This window comes from Delphinapterus leucas, chromosome 12 (assembly GCF_059928025.1).
Source record: "Delphinapterus leucas isolate spDelLeu-1000000601 "Yukka" chromosome 12, BTC_Dleu_Yukka2, whole genome shotgun sequence".
Classification (NCBI taxonomy): domain Eukaryota; kingdom Metazoa; phylum Chordata; class Mammalia; order Artiodactyla; family Monodontidae; genus Delphinapterus; species Delphinapterus leucas.
The window spans coordinates 93,645,499-93,662,434 of record NC_143140.1 but is presented as its reverse complement, the minus strand read 5'-3'; the positions used below and the strand labels follow the sequence as shown (position 1 = coordinate 93,662,434).

General features: G+C 47.3%; 1 protein-coding gene across 2 annotated transcripts; it reads left to right on the top strand.

The window, feature by feature from the left end:
- Window positions 1-841: 841 nt before the first annotated feature.
- On the top strand, window positions 842-16,374 carry SFT2D1 (SFT2 domain containing 1). Of its 2 annotated transcripts, XR_016395276.1 has the most exons (9): window positions 842-975; window positions 8,433-8,519; window positions 9,137-9,219; window positions 10,364-10,445; window positions 11,389-11,424; window positions 12,807-12,865; window positions 14,385-14,414; window positions 14,538-14,613; window positions 15,843-16,374. XR_016395276.1 is itself a non-coding variant. In XM_022560880.2 (8 exons), the coding sequence occupies exons 1-8, from the start codon at window positions 913-915 to the stop codon at window positions 15,880-15,882; spliced, it is 480 nt and encodes a 159-aa protein (XP_022416588.1). In that variant the 5' UTR covers window positions 843-912; the 3' UTR covers window positions 15,883-16,374. The 2 variants fall into 2 exon arrangements, 1 of the variants encoding a protein (XP_022416588.1); XM_022560880.2 differs by lacking the exon at window positions 14,538-14,613 and having other exon boundaries at window positions 843-975.
- The last annotated feature ends 562 nt before the right edge of the window (window positions 16,375-16,936 follow it).

Sequence of the window (16,936 nt, the reverse complement as noted above, 5' to 3'; positions counted from 1 at the left end):
GAAGCAAAGTAAAAAGGCCATACGTTTTGCAAATATTCCCTGGAACTGCCAGCCATCTACAGGTGGGCAGGGTGAGACTGTCTCCCTGGGAAACGAAGAGGGGCTCTTTAGTTTAACATTCAGGCAGAGGGGCAGGGTTCCCTGGGGCAGGCCGTAATATATGTATATGATTATACCAACAAAAGCGACGAAAAACAAAGGCTGAGATCAAAGAAACAGACGGAACAGGGAGTCGGATTTAGCTCTTCCCTATTACACCACCAGCGCCCAAAGCCTGCCCCTTGTCCCCGGACTCCCTTCGAGCGGAGATACTCGGCGAACGGCAGTTTAGAACGGAATCCCTGCCAGTACTGGCACAAGGGCCCCAGCCTTCTTCTGTCGGGCCTGGAAGCGAGTCTAGGGCACGGGGCCTCAGTACTGGACCTGAGTCTGCAGACCTAGACTTCTAGTCCCGGCACTGGAGCCCGGGGCCGCAGGCCTGGACGTGGGCGCAAGGCACGGGGCTTCGAGGACACTCGTGAGGATCCGCGTTCGTGGGTCTATTCATCCAACAAGCAACGGCTGTGCGCACCTCTGGGTCCCGACTCCCGGAGGTGGCAGGCAGCGACTGCTGAACCCGAGCGCGGGAGACCGCGGCTCTCCGCGTCCTTCCCTTACAGCTTCCGCCCCGCGGGCCGGCGAGCAGCTAGCACAACGTGGACGCCATACCCAACGCACCCCCCGCCCGCGGCCACAGGGCCCACACAGGCCAGCGGCGGAACCCGACGCGCATGCGCACGCTGCTACGGAGGCCGCAAGGGCCGCGCCGACGCGCCGGAAGCGGGATACCCGGACTTCCGGTCGACCACAAGAGTTTCCGGTTCCGGGTTTCTCGGCGGGCGAGAAGGGCCGTTGCGGCCCGGGAGCAGGGCCATGGAGAAGCTTCGGCGAGTCCTGAGCGGCCAGGACGACGAGGAGCAGGGCCTGACTGCACAGGTAGGGAGCCTGCCTCCGGCCTCTGGGGTGAACGTGTGTTGGGGCGGGGCCGCGGAGCGTGGGCAGCGGGCCTCTTCTACCTGCAGAGGTGATGCGGGAGGGCGCCACGGGCCTCCCGGGAAGAACTTGGGGCGCTTTCCAGGTTTCCATGTAGTCTACAGAAGCTCAATTTGAGACCCCCCCCGCCCTCCAATTTGGCCTTGCGACTCTCAGGAACGTACTTCGCTGCATGTCTTCCTTTCCCAAATAACCCATTTGCACCCACGCTGCTCTCCACCAGCCTCCGCTTGGTTTTCTGCGCCTGGTGTGGACTTTGAACTCGGGCTGGCAGCGCAGTACCTGTGCGGGTACTCGTCCTGTCAGCTGCATAAGCTGAAATCTTAAAGCTTCGTTGCATCTGTTAGACCCTGGAATTAAGTGAGGTGTTGTGAGTGTATGTTTTTTGGAAGGAGGGAGACTGGAGGGAGAAAAGAAAAAACACAGGTCATTGAGAAGTGAAATAATACTGAATTAAAAGTTGTCAGTTGAGCCCTCATAAGCGGTTTTTTAAAAAAACAATCCTTGTCTGCGTACTTTACCCACGGGACTTGAAAAGGGTTACTTCCTTTAAAAGGAGGGATAAAAATAGTGCAGGAGGAACTGCTTTATAAGTATCTTTGTTATTTGCATGCAGACAAATTCTTGCCTGCCTGTCACAGAAGTGGAACATTTAAAATGAAATGGTATTACATAAGGACCTTTTATTTGTCCCTTCTCTTGTCCTAACTTCCTTCCTTGTTATAAACAGCACCTCTTGTGAACAGGATTCTGGACTAGTCTGTGAGGGTTCAGAGACTGAAAGCCAGGCATCTGCTCTAAGTGAACTCTAACCAGTTTGGCAAATCGTAATGGTAATACAAGAACCTATAAATGGTAATATGAGAAACGTCCATTAGGCAGCAATGGCTTACCCAGCTCATTTATTTATTTAATTTAATTTTAATTGTTTTATAAATTTATTTTATTTTATTTTTGGCTGCGTGGGGTCTTCTTTGCTGCGCACGGGCTTTCTCTAGTTGTGGCGAGCGGGGCTACTCCTCTTTGCAGTGTGCGGGCTTCTCATTGCGGTGGTTTCTCTTGTTGAGGAGCATGGGCTCTAGGCGCGTGGGCTTCAGTAGTTGTGGCACGTGGGCTCAGTAGTTGTGGTGTGCAGGCTCAGTAGTTGTGGCTCGCGGGCTCAGTAGTTGTGGCTCACAGGTTCTAGAGCGCAGGCTCAGTAGTTGTGGTGCACGGGCTTAGTTGCTCTGTGGCATGTGGGATCTTCCCAGACCAGGGATAGAACCTGTGTCCCCTGCATTGGCAGGCGGATGCTTAACCACTGTGCCACCAGGGAAGCCCCCAGCTCATTTATTAAACCACTGTTTTGTGCTTCACGTTATGCTCTAGGTCTGTGCTATACAAACAGTAGCCCTAGCGACATGCGGCTATTTAAATTTAAGTTAAATAAAATTTAACATTCCTTTTTCAGCCATACCAGCCACGTTTTAGGTGCTGGGTGGGCAAGTAAGTCAGTGGCTGATGCATAGGACAGTACCTGCTTGGGGCATTGCATTGCAGAAAGTCCTGTTAGACGGAGCTGCTCTAAACCTTGGGGCATGAAGGTGGTGGTGCCACTTCTCTTGAGCCCACTCTCTAGAGGGGTGAAAAATTATGTAGAGAAGTCATTGACCAAAGATTGGAGTGATTGACTGGAATGGACAAGTGCATTGAGTTCGGAGGAGGTGATCATTTATTCATTCAACAAATATTTTGGTGCCTGCATATGTTTGGCTCTGTTCAAGATGCTGGTGTTATAACAGTGACCAAAACAAAGGCCTCCCCTACATGGAAGTTACATTTTAATTGGGGAAAACAGTTAATAAACAAGTAAATATAAAAATATGTCAGCCCGTGATAAGTGCCATGGAAGAAGGTAAAGTGGGTGGATGAGGTTGGGATCATCTTGTTGTGTTGGATGGTCAGGGAAGATGTGTCTTTTAGGGTGACATTACAGCATAGATCTGAAGAGCACTGGGATATCTGGGTAACCCGTACAAGTAAATATCTCCCAACTCATGCAAATATAGATCCTGAGAACAGGCTCAGCACGTTCAAGGCCCGTAGAGAGGCCACAGGGTGTCTGGAGCCAAGGGCCAGGGAAGCGGGAAGGTGGGAGGTGGGCTCCAGGTCATGTGGGGTCTTGCAGGACACAGTAAGGACTTCAGCCTTTACTCTGAGCGTGCTGAGGAGCTGTTGGGTTTTGAGTAGAGCGGGCATGTGACTGCCTTGGATTTTAAAGGGTCGCCCTGGCTGGTCTGTGGAGAACAGACTGCAGGGGCAAGAGTGGCAGCTGGAGCCTGGTCCGAGGACTAGGGTAGTGGTCCTGGGAAGAGACCTGGGTCAGGGAGGTGGGAGTGACGGTGGCCTAAAGTGAGAGTGGCCAGGCTCTGTAAACGGTCCGAGCGCAGAGCTGACGGGCTAGGTGTCAGAGTGCTGCTGGAGGGGCCCGGGTGCCTCTGGTTTTGACCTGAGCCGCTGGAGAGATGGAGTCGCCCTTGACTGGGACATGGAAGGCGCACGTTGGGGGGTCATCTGGATGTTGAGTGAGATGCCAGCTAGCATCTGAGTGCAGATTCTAGAGCTCCTGGGAGGAAGTACGTGAGATAACCAAGCGATTGTGGGTAAGTAGAAAAGGGAGGAGGCCCAGGGTTTGACCTCTGGAGCTTTCAGTGAGGAGCTCAGGAGACTGGGAACCTGGAGAGGGCCAGGTCCTGGCAGAGACGAGCTCAGCAGCTCAAGCAGAGCCACAAACGAAGGGGCTAATTCAGCCGCAGATCACTTCCTGCGATGTAACCAGCCCGGGGCTAAAACCAGGGACGGGCGGTGATCTGGGGTCTGATGGGGCAGCGAAGGCCTGGGGTCAGGCAGTTTTATGGACTCTGAGGTCGGGGGAGGAGGGCGATTGGGAGGGCCGAGGGGGATGAGTCAGGAGGAGCGTGTACCCTGTTGGACATGGAGCTCTCCTAAGGGCCTCAGACAAAGAGCCTCGGGGCTGGGGGTGCAGGGAGGTGAAAGGGCAGGACCAACTGCTGTCCTTGCCTGCAGCTCCTCTCAGGGGCTGTGGGCCCGGCAGCTTCCCCCCGCCCCCCCCGTGCCTTTTTTTTTTGCGGTACGCGGGCCTCTCACTGCTGTGGCCTCTCCCGTTGCGGAGCACAGGCTCCGGACGCGCAGGCTCAGCGGCCATGGCTCACGGGCCCGGCCGCTCCGCGGCACGTGGGATCTTCCCGGACCGGGGCACGAACCCGTGTCCCCTGCATCGGCAGGCAGACTCCCAACCACTGCGCCACCAGGGAAGCCCTCCCCCCGACCCGCGCCTTTTAACCAAGAGCCAGGCCCTCACCCCGCATTTAGCACCCAGGAGCACCCAGTAGGTATTTGTTGAGTGAATCAGTGAATGACTGAGCAGAGGCTGGAGGGTGAAGTCAGGCTTTTTGTCTGTTTAAGATGGAAGAGGCTTACGCGTGTTCACAGGTTGATGGAAGGGGGTCTCCGCAAGAATGTGGTTCACTGTTGTACACGGGGAGAAAAGCCAGCCGTGTCAGTTCCCTGGGACGTCAGGGGGCTTGGCCTCTAAAGCAGGGCGGACACGTTGGCCTTTGCCCCTGTGCTGTGGTCCGGGGCCAGGAAGGGAGGGTGAGTGTTCCCAGGGTGAGCTTGGTGTTTAGCAACAGCAAGCGGTGCAGGCATCCCCACGGGGCTTCCGTGTTCTGTGGGAAATAGAGGCAGCGTGTCTGCTGACTGGGGAGGTGCCAGGGCAGGAACTGGAGGTTGAAATGGAGGTGGGTTGGCAGGGTCAGGGGGTGACAGTGAGAAGGCAGGTCAACTTAAACAGCAGTGCACTTGGGATGCCTGGCAGGCAGTGCCCAGGGCCCCCTGAAGTTGGCGATGACCTGGTTAGGATGCCACGTCCTGCCGTGTGACTCCACCCAGAGGAAGAGGAAGGAGGGCTTGAGTCATGCCAGGGTTTTGCTGGTGGATAGAGCAGAAAGGGAACTTGCGCTTTTGTATTGAAGTAAAGGAGGGGATAAAGGGGCCCGAGAGGCTGCGAAGCATCCAGGCAGGAGCCCTTGAATCAGTGCCCTGGGGAGGATGTCGCAGCTGGAGAGCAGTGTGGCCTGGACTTGGAGTGATTTCGGGGAGTGCGAGTCCCAGGGTCTCTGAGTGGAGGGGAGAGCAGAGGCTGTCGGAGAGGAGAGAGTGAGGAACAGAAAGGCTGGGCTGTCAACGTGCATGTAGAAAGCACCCGAGACTCTGCTAGGATCTGGGGCAGGACCTGTGGTTGGGGCTGCTGAGTGAGAGGGGATGCCTGGGAGAGCGGTGGGTGACGGCGATGAGGAGCCTCTGAGTCGGGGAGGGGACCCCTGGGGAGGTGGGTCAGGACCGCACTGGAGGGGCCGTGGGCGTCTGCTTCTGTGCTCGCTGTCCTCTCGTCTTTATCTCATCGTCCACCACTGTCTCTGGAGGGGCAGTTCTAGGAATTCCATGTATGCGGTGGTTCCCTTTATTCGAGTGGTGGTGGCCCGGGAGCCAGGCCCAGGTGCCCACGCTGTTCCCTTGTGATGGTGTCCTTCTCCTCCCGGCTTCTCCATCCCCTAGGAAGGCAGCTCGTATCTGTGCCATGGGTTCATTCATTCACCTGTAATGTTGGTGCTGTGGTGAAGACATTTTCCTCCATTGTTTCCAACTTTTTTTTTAATAAGTTCTGGTTCCAGGTGAGGTTGATTTATTGCAGCAGGAAGAGGGCACCGGCGAATGGGAGAGTCGCTCCTGCTCTCACGAGGTTTATTCTTGGCTTCCTCTTCCTTTAATAACAAATAAGTAAAATAACTGATGGCCACTTCAATGTGTATTTCTTTGCTAAGACTAAATTTACAAGATCAGAATAGTTGCTGGTTTTGGTGGGCTCCTTCCTGATCCCGTTGGACAAGCACGTCACACCTACAAGCTCATGCTAACGCGGGTCTGCGGGGTCAGGGCTCCCTCCGTCTCCCTCATGGACAGGGCAGTGCCTGGTTTTCTTGCACGGTGGGCACTGTATCATTTTCCCAATTGGGAGTTAGGGAATCTGTGACTTGTTTCTGTATCCTGGGCAATCTGAAGGGCTTGCGACAGGTCATTTGCTTGTGGATCAAATATTCCAAATTTACAAATGGAAAGAATTTGTTACATGTTTAGATTTAAAGATCACTTGGCTGATGGTAATGAGAGGAAAAATATCTACTATTTATACAAATGACTCTGCTTAATACTGAGTTGAACTTAAGAACAATGGGGTGATTGAAACTTGTAAAGGAAGTAAAAACAGATGCTTCTTCCACTCTCATTAAGTCCTCACATCATTGTGTATTCGCACTGACCACTTAGAAACCCTGCTTACTTAGGGTACCGTTTCTCCTTTTTTACAAACCAGTGATTCCCTGTGCGATATGCAGTCTTCTGGGTTTATTCTGTTCTATGTGTATTCTACCTGATCAGATAAAAATGAAATTTAGGCAGGTTCATTCTTTGTTTAAAAAACAGTGATCAGTTTTAGTATAAACAGATGACATTGCTGGAAACAAGAATGTCTGTGGATTAAATCAGATTTTAAAAAATATTTAAAATGTGTTCAAAAGTGATGGATGTTACATTGACAGAATCTTTAGTTGTTTTTATCTGCTTTTCATGCTGCATAAGGATTCACAGATCAATCTATTGAGGTAAGGAATTTTGAGCTTTTGCGTATAAAACTTTGTATTTTTGCATCATTATTCTTGAAAATGCATTATAAGCATGTGGTCTTTTAAGTATATGATAATGCAAGTTAATAATAATTTTGGAATATAAATCCTTATTGTGTATTTCTAGTTTCTTGAAACATCTGTTGTTGATACTTTTTCAGCCTTGTTGGGAAAATGAGTTTTAATGGTGTACTTTAATGTAAATGTGTGCTTACCATTTGCAGCAATGCAGATGGACCTAGAGAGCATTAAGCTTAATGAAGAGGAAGACAAATACTGTATGTTATTGCTTATATGTGGAATCTAAAAAATAAAACAGATGTGCATAACAGAACAGAAGCAGACTCACAGATATAGAGAACAAACTAGTGGTTACCGGTGGGGAGAGAAGGGGGAGGGGCAATACAGGAGGAGGGGATTAAGAGGTACAAACTGGTGTGTATGAAATAGCTGAGCAGCTGAGATGTACAGCACAAGGAAATGTCCCCGTTATTTTGTAGTAACCTTAAAGGGAATATAATTTATAAAAGTATTGAATCACGGTGCTGTACAGCTGAAACGAATGTAACATTTAAATAATATAATAATATTGTTAGTACTTCAGTTCCGCGGTACTTCAGTGGAAGGAAATGTGTGCTTAATCGTTTCTGTGTGCCGCATCATCGTGTGACGTGTGTGGAGTGCGGCCCCGTATAATCTGGTTGGAGTCCACGTGACATGCGGGGATGTCGTCCCCCTGCAGTTAATTCGCGTGTGTTCCAAAGTGTGTTTCTAATAACGGTTGTGAGGACGCCGGGGCTTCTGTGACTTGTAGCTGAGGTTGTCAGATGTGCCCCGTGGTAGACGCTGCGGGGGCTCCCCAGGTCCCAGTCACTGGGCGGACGTGCCCGCCGCCCTGTAGCTCACAGCTGTCCTCTTGTGCTCACGCTGTAGCTCCTGCAGCAGCCTGGGCCCTCCGCCCTCTGCCTGCAGCCAGCCACCAGCTGCTGGGAGGAGGGTTCCAGAAGGGCGGCCTGGCCTCAAGCGGCACAGACAGTGAGGTATGGTGTTCACTGAGCTCCAGCTGCAAGCAGGGCCTCACTCGTCCCTCCCCTTCTCTGGCCAGCTTCCCTCCCTTGCCTGAGGGCTCCCTCCCCCCCCCCCCCCCGCCGCCCCCAGAGAGGTTCCGGCAGGACAGTCCCCATGTCAGGCTCTGCATGTAGGGACTTTGCCCAGATGCCCTCGGACATAGAGATGTTGAGAGAAGGTGTGTGTCCATGAGTCCCCCTCAACACCTGTCAACATTTTGCCCGTCTTGTTTCATCTTTCCCCTACTTTTCAATCAATGAGTATTTTATAAGGTATCTCATAGCTTACGTCATTTCATCCACATCAGTGCTTCTCCTGTCCCTAACAGGTGAGAGCTTTCTAAAACTGTATAACACAATAATGCTGTTATCTCACCTGGCAAAGTTAACAGTGACTCCTCAGGACCGTCTCATTCCCAGACCTGTTGATAGTCTCCTTTACGGCCATGGAATCGTAATATTCTTAACACTACAATGTGCAAAGTAAAGCAGACTCATTGTCTGTATTAACATGAAGCTTTGCTTTAATGTAAAGCATCAGGTCGGCAAGTGATGATGTAAAAACACGTTCTAATTCCCCTTCTCTCCTCAGGTCCTGGACGCCTCGTCCCTCAGTTTCAACACCAGGCTGAAATGGTTTGCCATATGCTTCGCCAGTGGCATCGTCTTCTCTATTCTTGTGCGTTAAGGCTGTATGTTGCTCCGTAATTTCTATTTTGTGTGAGACTGATCATTCCATTTAGTCCCAACACACAGTCCACTTTATCTGGACTGTTCTGATGGGACATATTTAGTCCCCTGAAATAAAGGGGTAGAGATCAATAAAAAGATGCAGAGATTAATATTTTGGGGGGTTTATGGATTGTTAAAATAATTTCATTTAAGAAAGATCAGTGTGTATTAGGAGAGTTGCAGTCAGTGATTTAGATGTGATTTAGATTTTTGACTTGCCATTTATAAAAAGAATACTTAAAAAAAAAAAAAAAAAAAAAAAAAAAAAAAAAGAATACTTAAGTAGAGTGAGACTTAGATGGATAAAGAAAGTTATGTAATGGCTCATTTATATATACTTATATGCAAATAGGCAGAAGATTCAAATTAGCAAATAACATTGAAAATTAACTACTTTTTAAAAAACTATATAATTAGAGACTATACATTAACACATTTATACATAAACTTTATTATATATATATTCTATTATTACTGTTTTATTATTACTATAGTAGCACATTTATATTTTAACCTGTTACAGTGGTAAAATTACTTTTAAATAACTATAATGTCTTAACTCAGGGAACTGGATTGCTGTGGCTTCCTGGTGGCATAAAGCTTTTTGCAGTGTTTTATACCCTTGGAAATATTGCTGCCTTAGCCAGGTATGTACAGAAGTTTGGCTTCTCAAAATATTTCATTTGCTATCATCAAAATTTTCTTTTCTAATAGGATATATTTCTGTAGATCTATACATACTGTGAATTCAAAATTTACATTCATTCAATAGATACTTAGACTCCTGCTGTGTGCCAGCTGCCATCATAGAGTGTTCATGGTGAGAATAGCCAGCATTTGGAGGTACTTACTGTGTGCCAGGCCCTATCCTAAGTGTTCTGTGTCTGTCACCCCATTTGTGAGGTGGGCACTGTTATCACCCCATCTTATAGCAGGGTGTAGTAGCACGAGGCGGGGGGGAGGTCACTCCCCAGGGAGGTGCCTAGTGAGGTGACCAGGCCTGGTTCCCACCCGAGAGTCCTCCGGAGCCCCGGCTTGTAGCTGCCTCGGCGAGGGGACCGTCAGATGCCCAGCCGACCAGCGGCGGAAGCAGATCGGGGGTGGCAGTGCCGGGCCCAGGAGTTGGACAGGGCCACACAGTGGCAGTGACTCTGAGGACTGTGCACTGGGCGTTCAGGGAGTCCCCCCTGGGGGCCTCGGGTGCATCTCTGGGGGAGTTGATGTCTGTTAGCGTAGTTGTCACATTTACGAGCTCTCAGCTTTCAGAGGTGAGCTCCTGCCTCTTCAGGGACGTTCTGCATCAGAGGTGCTGCCCAGTGCAGGGGTGTGAGCCGTGGCCAAGCTCAGCCCACTCTCCTGGGCTCGCCCCGATGCCCCTCCTCAGACCGCAGCCTGGAAGAGGCCTGAGGGCGCAGTTGCACACTTTTGCCCTTAGAAGCTTTACGCCGACAGTGCTTGTGGGGCTGTTCTCTCGTTATGACGGGGAATGTGCGTAGAGGTGAGGAAGCAGTGGCTGAATTGGCGCCAACGGAGAGCAGCCTGCCTTGTCAGCCTGGACCGGCCTCAGCGGTCGCGCTCACCGGCGCTGTGAGTGATTTGTGAGAGGCGTTCCTGTGTCGCAGAAGACAGAAGGATTAACGCTTCCTTCTAATGTTAAGGAGAAATGCAACAGACTTAGTGAGATTTTCTAATTAAACTAACATAGGATTTCTTTTCTTAAAAGTACTTATTTTTACACAGCCGGACAAGTTAATAGCTCCCTCTCTCCTTTCTTTTATTCGTTTCAAATAGTACGTGCTTTTTAATGGGACCTGTGAAACAACTGAAGAAAATGTTTGAAACAACGAGATTGCTTGCAACGATTGTTATGCTTGTAAGTAAATAATGATACTTTTAAAAAACTTTTTTCGAGTTTTTCTTTTCTTTTTGCATTACTTTGGGAGGTACTAATGTTATAATTCTCTTGTTGAATATGACAGTCACATTCTTCAGGCTGTGTGTTTAAAGAGTTTGGATTATGTAGCATTGCCTAAAATGATTGGCTGGGTGAATCCTGTTTTCTTTTGTGTATTCTAACAGTGTAGCTCTGTGTATTGCACGTGAAAATGAGAGCTGCATGTATTTCATTTTCGGGCCCCATGGAGCACCTTAATGGACCCCTGTGTGTACTTTCTGGAGGGTGGGCCTGGAAGACGGGTCACCTCTGGGTCCATATGAGGCTTCTCAGGGAGAGTTGGCTTAATTTTGGTGGCCTGTCACCTGGCCTTTGTCGCTCCCCCGTTGGACTGTTGCACAAATACCTAGGCCTCTGTCTCCACGCCTGCCCCACTGCTTTCCCTGCCTCTCCTCGTCTCTCCCCTGCCTCCTCTGGGGGACATAGCTGTGGAATGACAGTGCAGTCTTTCTGTGTGAAATCATTATAACAGGTTCCTATGTAAAGCTAAGTAAAACAGAACTTACTGTACAGGAGCGGTTGTACTGAGTCCTGCGGTGGCGGCTTGACTTAGTAAACGTTAGCGCCAGCATTCCTAAACCCATAACAACAGCCGCTGTTACTCGTTCATTCTCGAGACAGTCTCTCTGTTGGCTTAGTCAACAGGTGATTTATTATGTGCTTGCAATTTGCCGAGGAACATTGCAGCAGTCACAGACTTTAAAGTAATACTCAGGGAACGTATAAGGACAACTAGAGTAAGCGGTCTCATTAATTTTGTTCTCTAGCGTGTTATCATGCAAATGAATGCAGAATAGTGTATGCATTTTTGTTAAGCTTTGGAAAAGGCTCAAATTGACAATTTTTCTTTCCTTTCCTGTAGTTGTGTTTCATACTTACCCTGTGCGCTGCTCTTTGGGTAAGTTACCTCAACCATATCTGTTTTCTACTAACTGTGTGGCCCCTCACCAGGTAGACTGTCATCGCACCATCATCTCCAAGGAGCTCAAAGTCTGGTTTCTTAAAACCCACCAAAGACTGGGTGTCCCTAAAACCTAGTTAGTGGCTAGGCTTGCAGTGGATTCTGCCACCTAAAACAGACAGAAGTGAGCTCGTGCTTGCGTCCAGGTCAGACTGGCCCCTCTCTCAGGCCCAGGGCCGTGAGAGGCCCTCGCTGAGGGTCTGCGTGCTCTGTCTGCTGTGCTGATAGCCTCGCTGTGCTGTGGCTCTAGGGTGGGGAGTGCATCGTGAGCATCAGGGTGTCCACACAGTGAGGAGAAAGGGCCGGAAAACAAACCCAAACAAATTAACACAGAGGGACAAAAGGACTTAAATTATTCTTGCACCACTTACGGATGAGGTGAACGGCTCCTCATTAGCCTTCAGAGAAGTTACTCTATTACAATTCAGTTTACTCGTCGATGCTCCTGATTCTTCATTACATTTGCTTATTGTTCCTTATCTACCTCCAAAGGGGTCTGAGGAGGTTCTTGAGCTCCCAAGAACACAGCGCACTTTAAAGAAGATGGGGTGGCATACGACACACTGCAGAAACGTTCATCAAAAATGTTCTGCTTTTAATTTTGATGATTTAAGGACCGGACTTTAGTTGTGCAAGAATGCACTTAATACCTCATTTCCCAGTGATAACTTAAAAGAATTTTCGTAAACAATCTTCGCATTTCCCTATAGAAAATTGATTTCTGGTTTGGAAAGGTCCAGCAGTCTGTTTATAAGCAGTAGATTAAAAATAAGTGAAAAAATAAATAAATAAAAATTTAAAATAAAGATGGACAAGAAATTCTAAAAATAGATCATTTTAAAACAACTGTGGAAACTTTATCTTACATTATTCCAGAAGATCACAATAAAATACAGTTTTAGTTCAAAAAATAACTCAAGAAAATGAACAAGTGTGAATGAGAAAGATACGTAAATTCCGCATAGGATACAGATCTAATAATCAAGTGGGTATTTTAGAAAGGTTAACCTTGACTTAAAGGACCTAACATGAGAGAGATTTAATATTTTCGGCCTATGCACATTTATTTCATTAATGTTTAATGCCATATACTTAGCAGCATTTGAATAAATGGAATCAGAGGATTCTAGAAAGAAGATACAATTTATGGATATGTAATTCTCAGATCTCCTGAATCTTAAATTTGTCATACTAGGATTTAATGAAATAAGTTGGAGCTATCGTTTATATTTTTGAAGGGGAGGAACTGAACTTGCTTGTGAAAAGTATTTTTTAAAAAAATGTTTAACTCATTATTTCTTTGTCTTTGCTGTTGTCAGTGGCATAAGAAGGGGCTGGCCTTATTATTCTGCATATTGCAGTTCTTGTCAATGACCTGGTAAGTCTTACACTAAATAGAAAGTTAAAATTTCCTAAGCAGTGCCACGCGTTTTGTTCTGAGCCTGTAAGCCTAGGAAGGTCATTGGCATTTTACCGGGTCAGGTAAGCCTGTGCCTTGGAGGGGAAGGGCCTCCTGAGAGGTCAGGTGCCTGAGGTCTGCAGTGTGTCCTGGGGGGCCTAAATGTGGGAGAGCTGAGGAGAGTTGGGGGCTGTGCTTGCCCAGGCACACAGGGCTGCGTTCACTTCTTCTCTAATGTGTGAAAGAGAAATGCTGGGAAATGCAGGTGGTGCCACACGAACCCTGAAGTCCAGGCCGAGCCACAGGATGAGCCCGAGGGCACAGCGGGGAACCACTCGCTTTGCCTGGTATTGCTGAGCACCTGCCGAGTGAGTTCGTTCTGGTGCCGACTCCTCAGCGAGGCTGCTGTGCCCTTGCCTCTCCCTGAGGTGTCCTCCCCTCCGAGTGTTCAGTCACGCCATCCTTCCTGATCGCTCCCTCCCCAGGCCACGTTCAGGTCCTGGGCTGAGGGCCCAGCAAATACGATTGAGTTGAATGTGCCCTCCTCGCACGCTCCCACGTCAGACCAGAAAGGTGTTCTTCACGTACAAAATATTTCTACGAGTGTTTTCCTTTTCCTTTAGAGCTCAGTCTTGTTTGCTTCCTTGCAATCGTCAGTAGACCCCTTCCTGACTTTGCTGTTTTAAATTTCTCCTTTTTGATATCACCCAATCTGAGATCAGTGGGGTTTTTTTGTTTTTGTTTTTGTTTTTGTGGTACGCGGGCCTCTCACTGTTGTGGCCTCTCCCGTTGCGGAGCACAGGCTCCGGACGTGCAGGCCCAGCGGCCATGGCTCACGGGCCCAGCCGCTCCGCGGCATGTGGGATCTTCCCGGACCGGGGCACGAACCCGTGTCCCCTGCATCGGCAGGGGGACTCTCAACCGCTGCGCCACCAGGGAAGCCCCAGTCTTTGTTTTGATGCTGTTTCTACCTTTCCACTGATGGAATGTCAACAGCTGTTAAATGCAATTCTCTACGTGTTACAAAAGAACCTTATGATGTTGTTTTACTCTTTTTCAGTGAAATGCGGAAAAGTTTAAACCTTTGTTATTTTCTATTAATATGTTGCTTTTTATTGTTAATCTGTACTTAATGATTGCCTTATCCCTGAAGGAGAGTGCAGTTTATTGTTATTTTATAGTTTTTATTTTTGAAAAATAACTCGAAAGGGGTAATACAACAGGCTTTTTATTACAGCAGGCTTCAGCAGGCATCAGAATCAGAGTTTTTTAAAAGCACATTGCTTACTGAGATGCAGTTTCTCATTCAGGAGGTGGGGGGGGGCAGGAATCTGCGTTTTTAACAAGTTCCCCGGTGATGCTGTATGCCGTCAGGGGTCATACTTTGAGAATCACTGTGCAGTAGTCTACTGCTTCATTTTTTATGGTGTTAGAATATGGCCATTTGGCAAAAAGGAAAACATCATTTAGTTTCAACGTTCTTGAATTTTTCTTGCAGGTATAGTCTGTCATACATCCCGTATGCAAGGTGAGCTTGTTTCAATTCTGTCTTGTTTCTGCTCCTCTAATTCTCTTTACACAGATACGTGAATTTTCATATTAAAATGTGATTTAAAAGGCTGTTTTTGGTTGACTTTGACTTTTTTCCCAGAAGGAAATTATTTTTTAAATGAGTGGAATAGAAGCTTGCCATATCAAGTAAAAAACATGTTGAACAGATGTAACAGGTAGGCTGGGAATGTACTTCTGATTTACCACCTGAACATTTGCAGTTAGTGAATTTTGGCAAGAGATTCTAGATCCTTTCGCGACTGCAAGTATTCAGTAAATAGGATATGGAGACTTCAGCAAAAATAAATTCTACTTTAAAAAAAAAGAAAGTTAATGAAAAAATGAATCTGATACAGAAATGTTTGTTTTAAGCCAGTAGAAACATATTTATTCTGTATGTCAAGAGGTAATTGCTGTTTTCTTGTATCTTTTCAGAGAAAGGTACTAATTTAATTATGGAGGAAAAAACAAATACTTAATTGCAGTCTTCAATCTGACCGGTTTGGAGGAATATTCTGTTGAGGCACAGCTTTGTTTCTTTGTGAAATTTGGAACATAGGTTGCATATGAAAAACAGCGGAATTGTACGCCTGATATAACAGTGAAGGAAATTGATAGCAGTTCTATTTTTATTCAGTTTCAAATGGATGATTCTTTTTGATGAACACTTAAAAGGAGAAAAAGCAAAGCAGGGTCAGCTAAAGGAGAGCAGGCTTAGAACAGGAGCGCAGAGGTAACTTGCCAGTCAGTCCTCAGGACCTTGGCTGGGAGAGCTCTTGCTGTTTCTCAACGAGGGGAAAAGGTGCCCCAAATGATGTCCACTGCAGTAGAGCTGGAGCTCACAGCCAGGGCAGGGCGTCTGGGCAGTGACCACCCTCCCCAGAAGTGTCGGACCCTGCCCTTGAGAGCAGCATACAGTCTGTCCGTACATCTCCAGTCTGTTGGTGCTCGCCTTAACAGTCCGTATTCATATAACAACAGTTGGAACTAACTGTTGTGAAGAGAAATGTGAAAGGCCAATGAGGTTTTTCACATGAATTTTTTTGGAATTCTTAGGGACATAGTTATAAATGTTCTCCTTTTTAAAATTCAGTTCGTTGTTTCTTTTTAAAAATACTTTTGTTGTTTTGGGTATTTACATTTATTTCTTCATAATAAAATTAGCATATGTGTTGTTTAAGATTTCGAAACAAATACCATTTTAGCAACTAAGAAATTATTTCCATGTCTCAGTTCTTGATTTCAAGTGATATTCAACAAAGTTTTAATTATGGAAAGGTACTGGGGTTCCGCTGAGTTCTGACGGGAAAAGGTGATCGTGTGTTTGTCTCTCGGCAGGAATCTTTTTGCAAGTTCACTCTGGAGGCAGATTATTATATTGTTTTTCCTCTTGTTTTTTCACCAGGGATGCGGTAATTAAATGCTGTTCTTCTTTGCTGAGTTAAAAATCAGAAACTCTTTGAAAAGACCATTTGAAAGCTGATGTTCTGGTTTTGGTGAAGTATACTTTTCCTGATACAGTAATCACTCCAAAAAAACAACTGCACTGACCATTTAAGACCATTTTGTATACTGATAAAAACTACATGCTAATTAAACTGTTAAATGCTTGTGACGTTAAATTCATTTTGTGTCATTAAGATGCTCTTCCAGAGATAAGGAGATTTTAATCATTGCCACTTGTAAATGATTTTTAGCCAGTTTTTTAATCTTTTCTAAACAGCACCTGAGATGTGTATATTTAAGGGTAAACCTATGCTGCAAGATATATTCAGCTTTTTTGGTGGTTTTAAAATGTCTACATTTTAAAAATATCTTTTTAAAATAAAAACTTTAAATGTGAAAATTTTTATAAGCTAAAAATTGCTAATTATATGTAATAAAAATAATATATAAATCTTTATAATTTTGAAATAAACCCACACTTGGGAAAAACATTTTCTTGATCAAATTTATGTTTTAAGTGGGTGGTGGTACATTGATTCAGTTGAATAAAATTTAGTTTGGCCACTTATGCAATCTTTCTGCAGAAAAACGAGTAAGATACAATCTCTGTCCTAATAATGGGGCTGAGCACAAATCTGTGAAGGATGAGAGGGCCGAGTAACAGTGAAAGCATTTATTCATCAGTGTGCTGTTCAGGGTGCGAGCCCGAACACAGAGCCGGCCAGGACGGCCGCCCGAGGAGGCGGGCAGGCAGGTCGGAGCAGAGGAGCCAGGAGGGCTGACCGGCCAGGTTGGGTCGGGGAAGCCTGCCGAGAGGAAGGAGCCGGGCCGCCGAGGAGGGAGAGCCTGCGAGAGCCTGCGTGGCCTGCAGGGAAATGGCCCGGGGCCCGGTGCCGGCACCACACCTCCCTGGGCAGAGGGAAGGCGGCCTCGGTGAGGAGAGCGGGGGAGGATGGGCTCCCGGGAGGGTGTGGGAGAAGGACTTGCTGAGTCGGTGAGGGGTCTGCTGGGGACCAGCACGAGGGCTGGGCTGGTGAGCAGAGAGCAGACACA

Excerpts from the sequence above, each read along its gene's own strand:
- SFT2D1 (XM_022560880.2), top strand. The coding sequence starts at position 913 with ATGGAGAAGCTTCGGCGAGTCCTGAGCGGCCAGGACGACGAGGAGCAG. Across the intron at positions 8,520-9,136 it reads GCATCGTCTTCTCTATTCTT|GGAACTGGATTGCTGTGGCT; the intron begins GTGCGTTAAGGC and ends GTCTTAACTCAG. Across the intron at positions 14,415-15,842 it reads TCATACATCCCGTATGCAAG|GGATGCGGTAATTAAATGCT; the intron begins GTGAGCTTGTTT and ends TTTTTTCACCAG.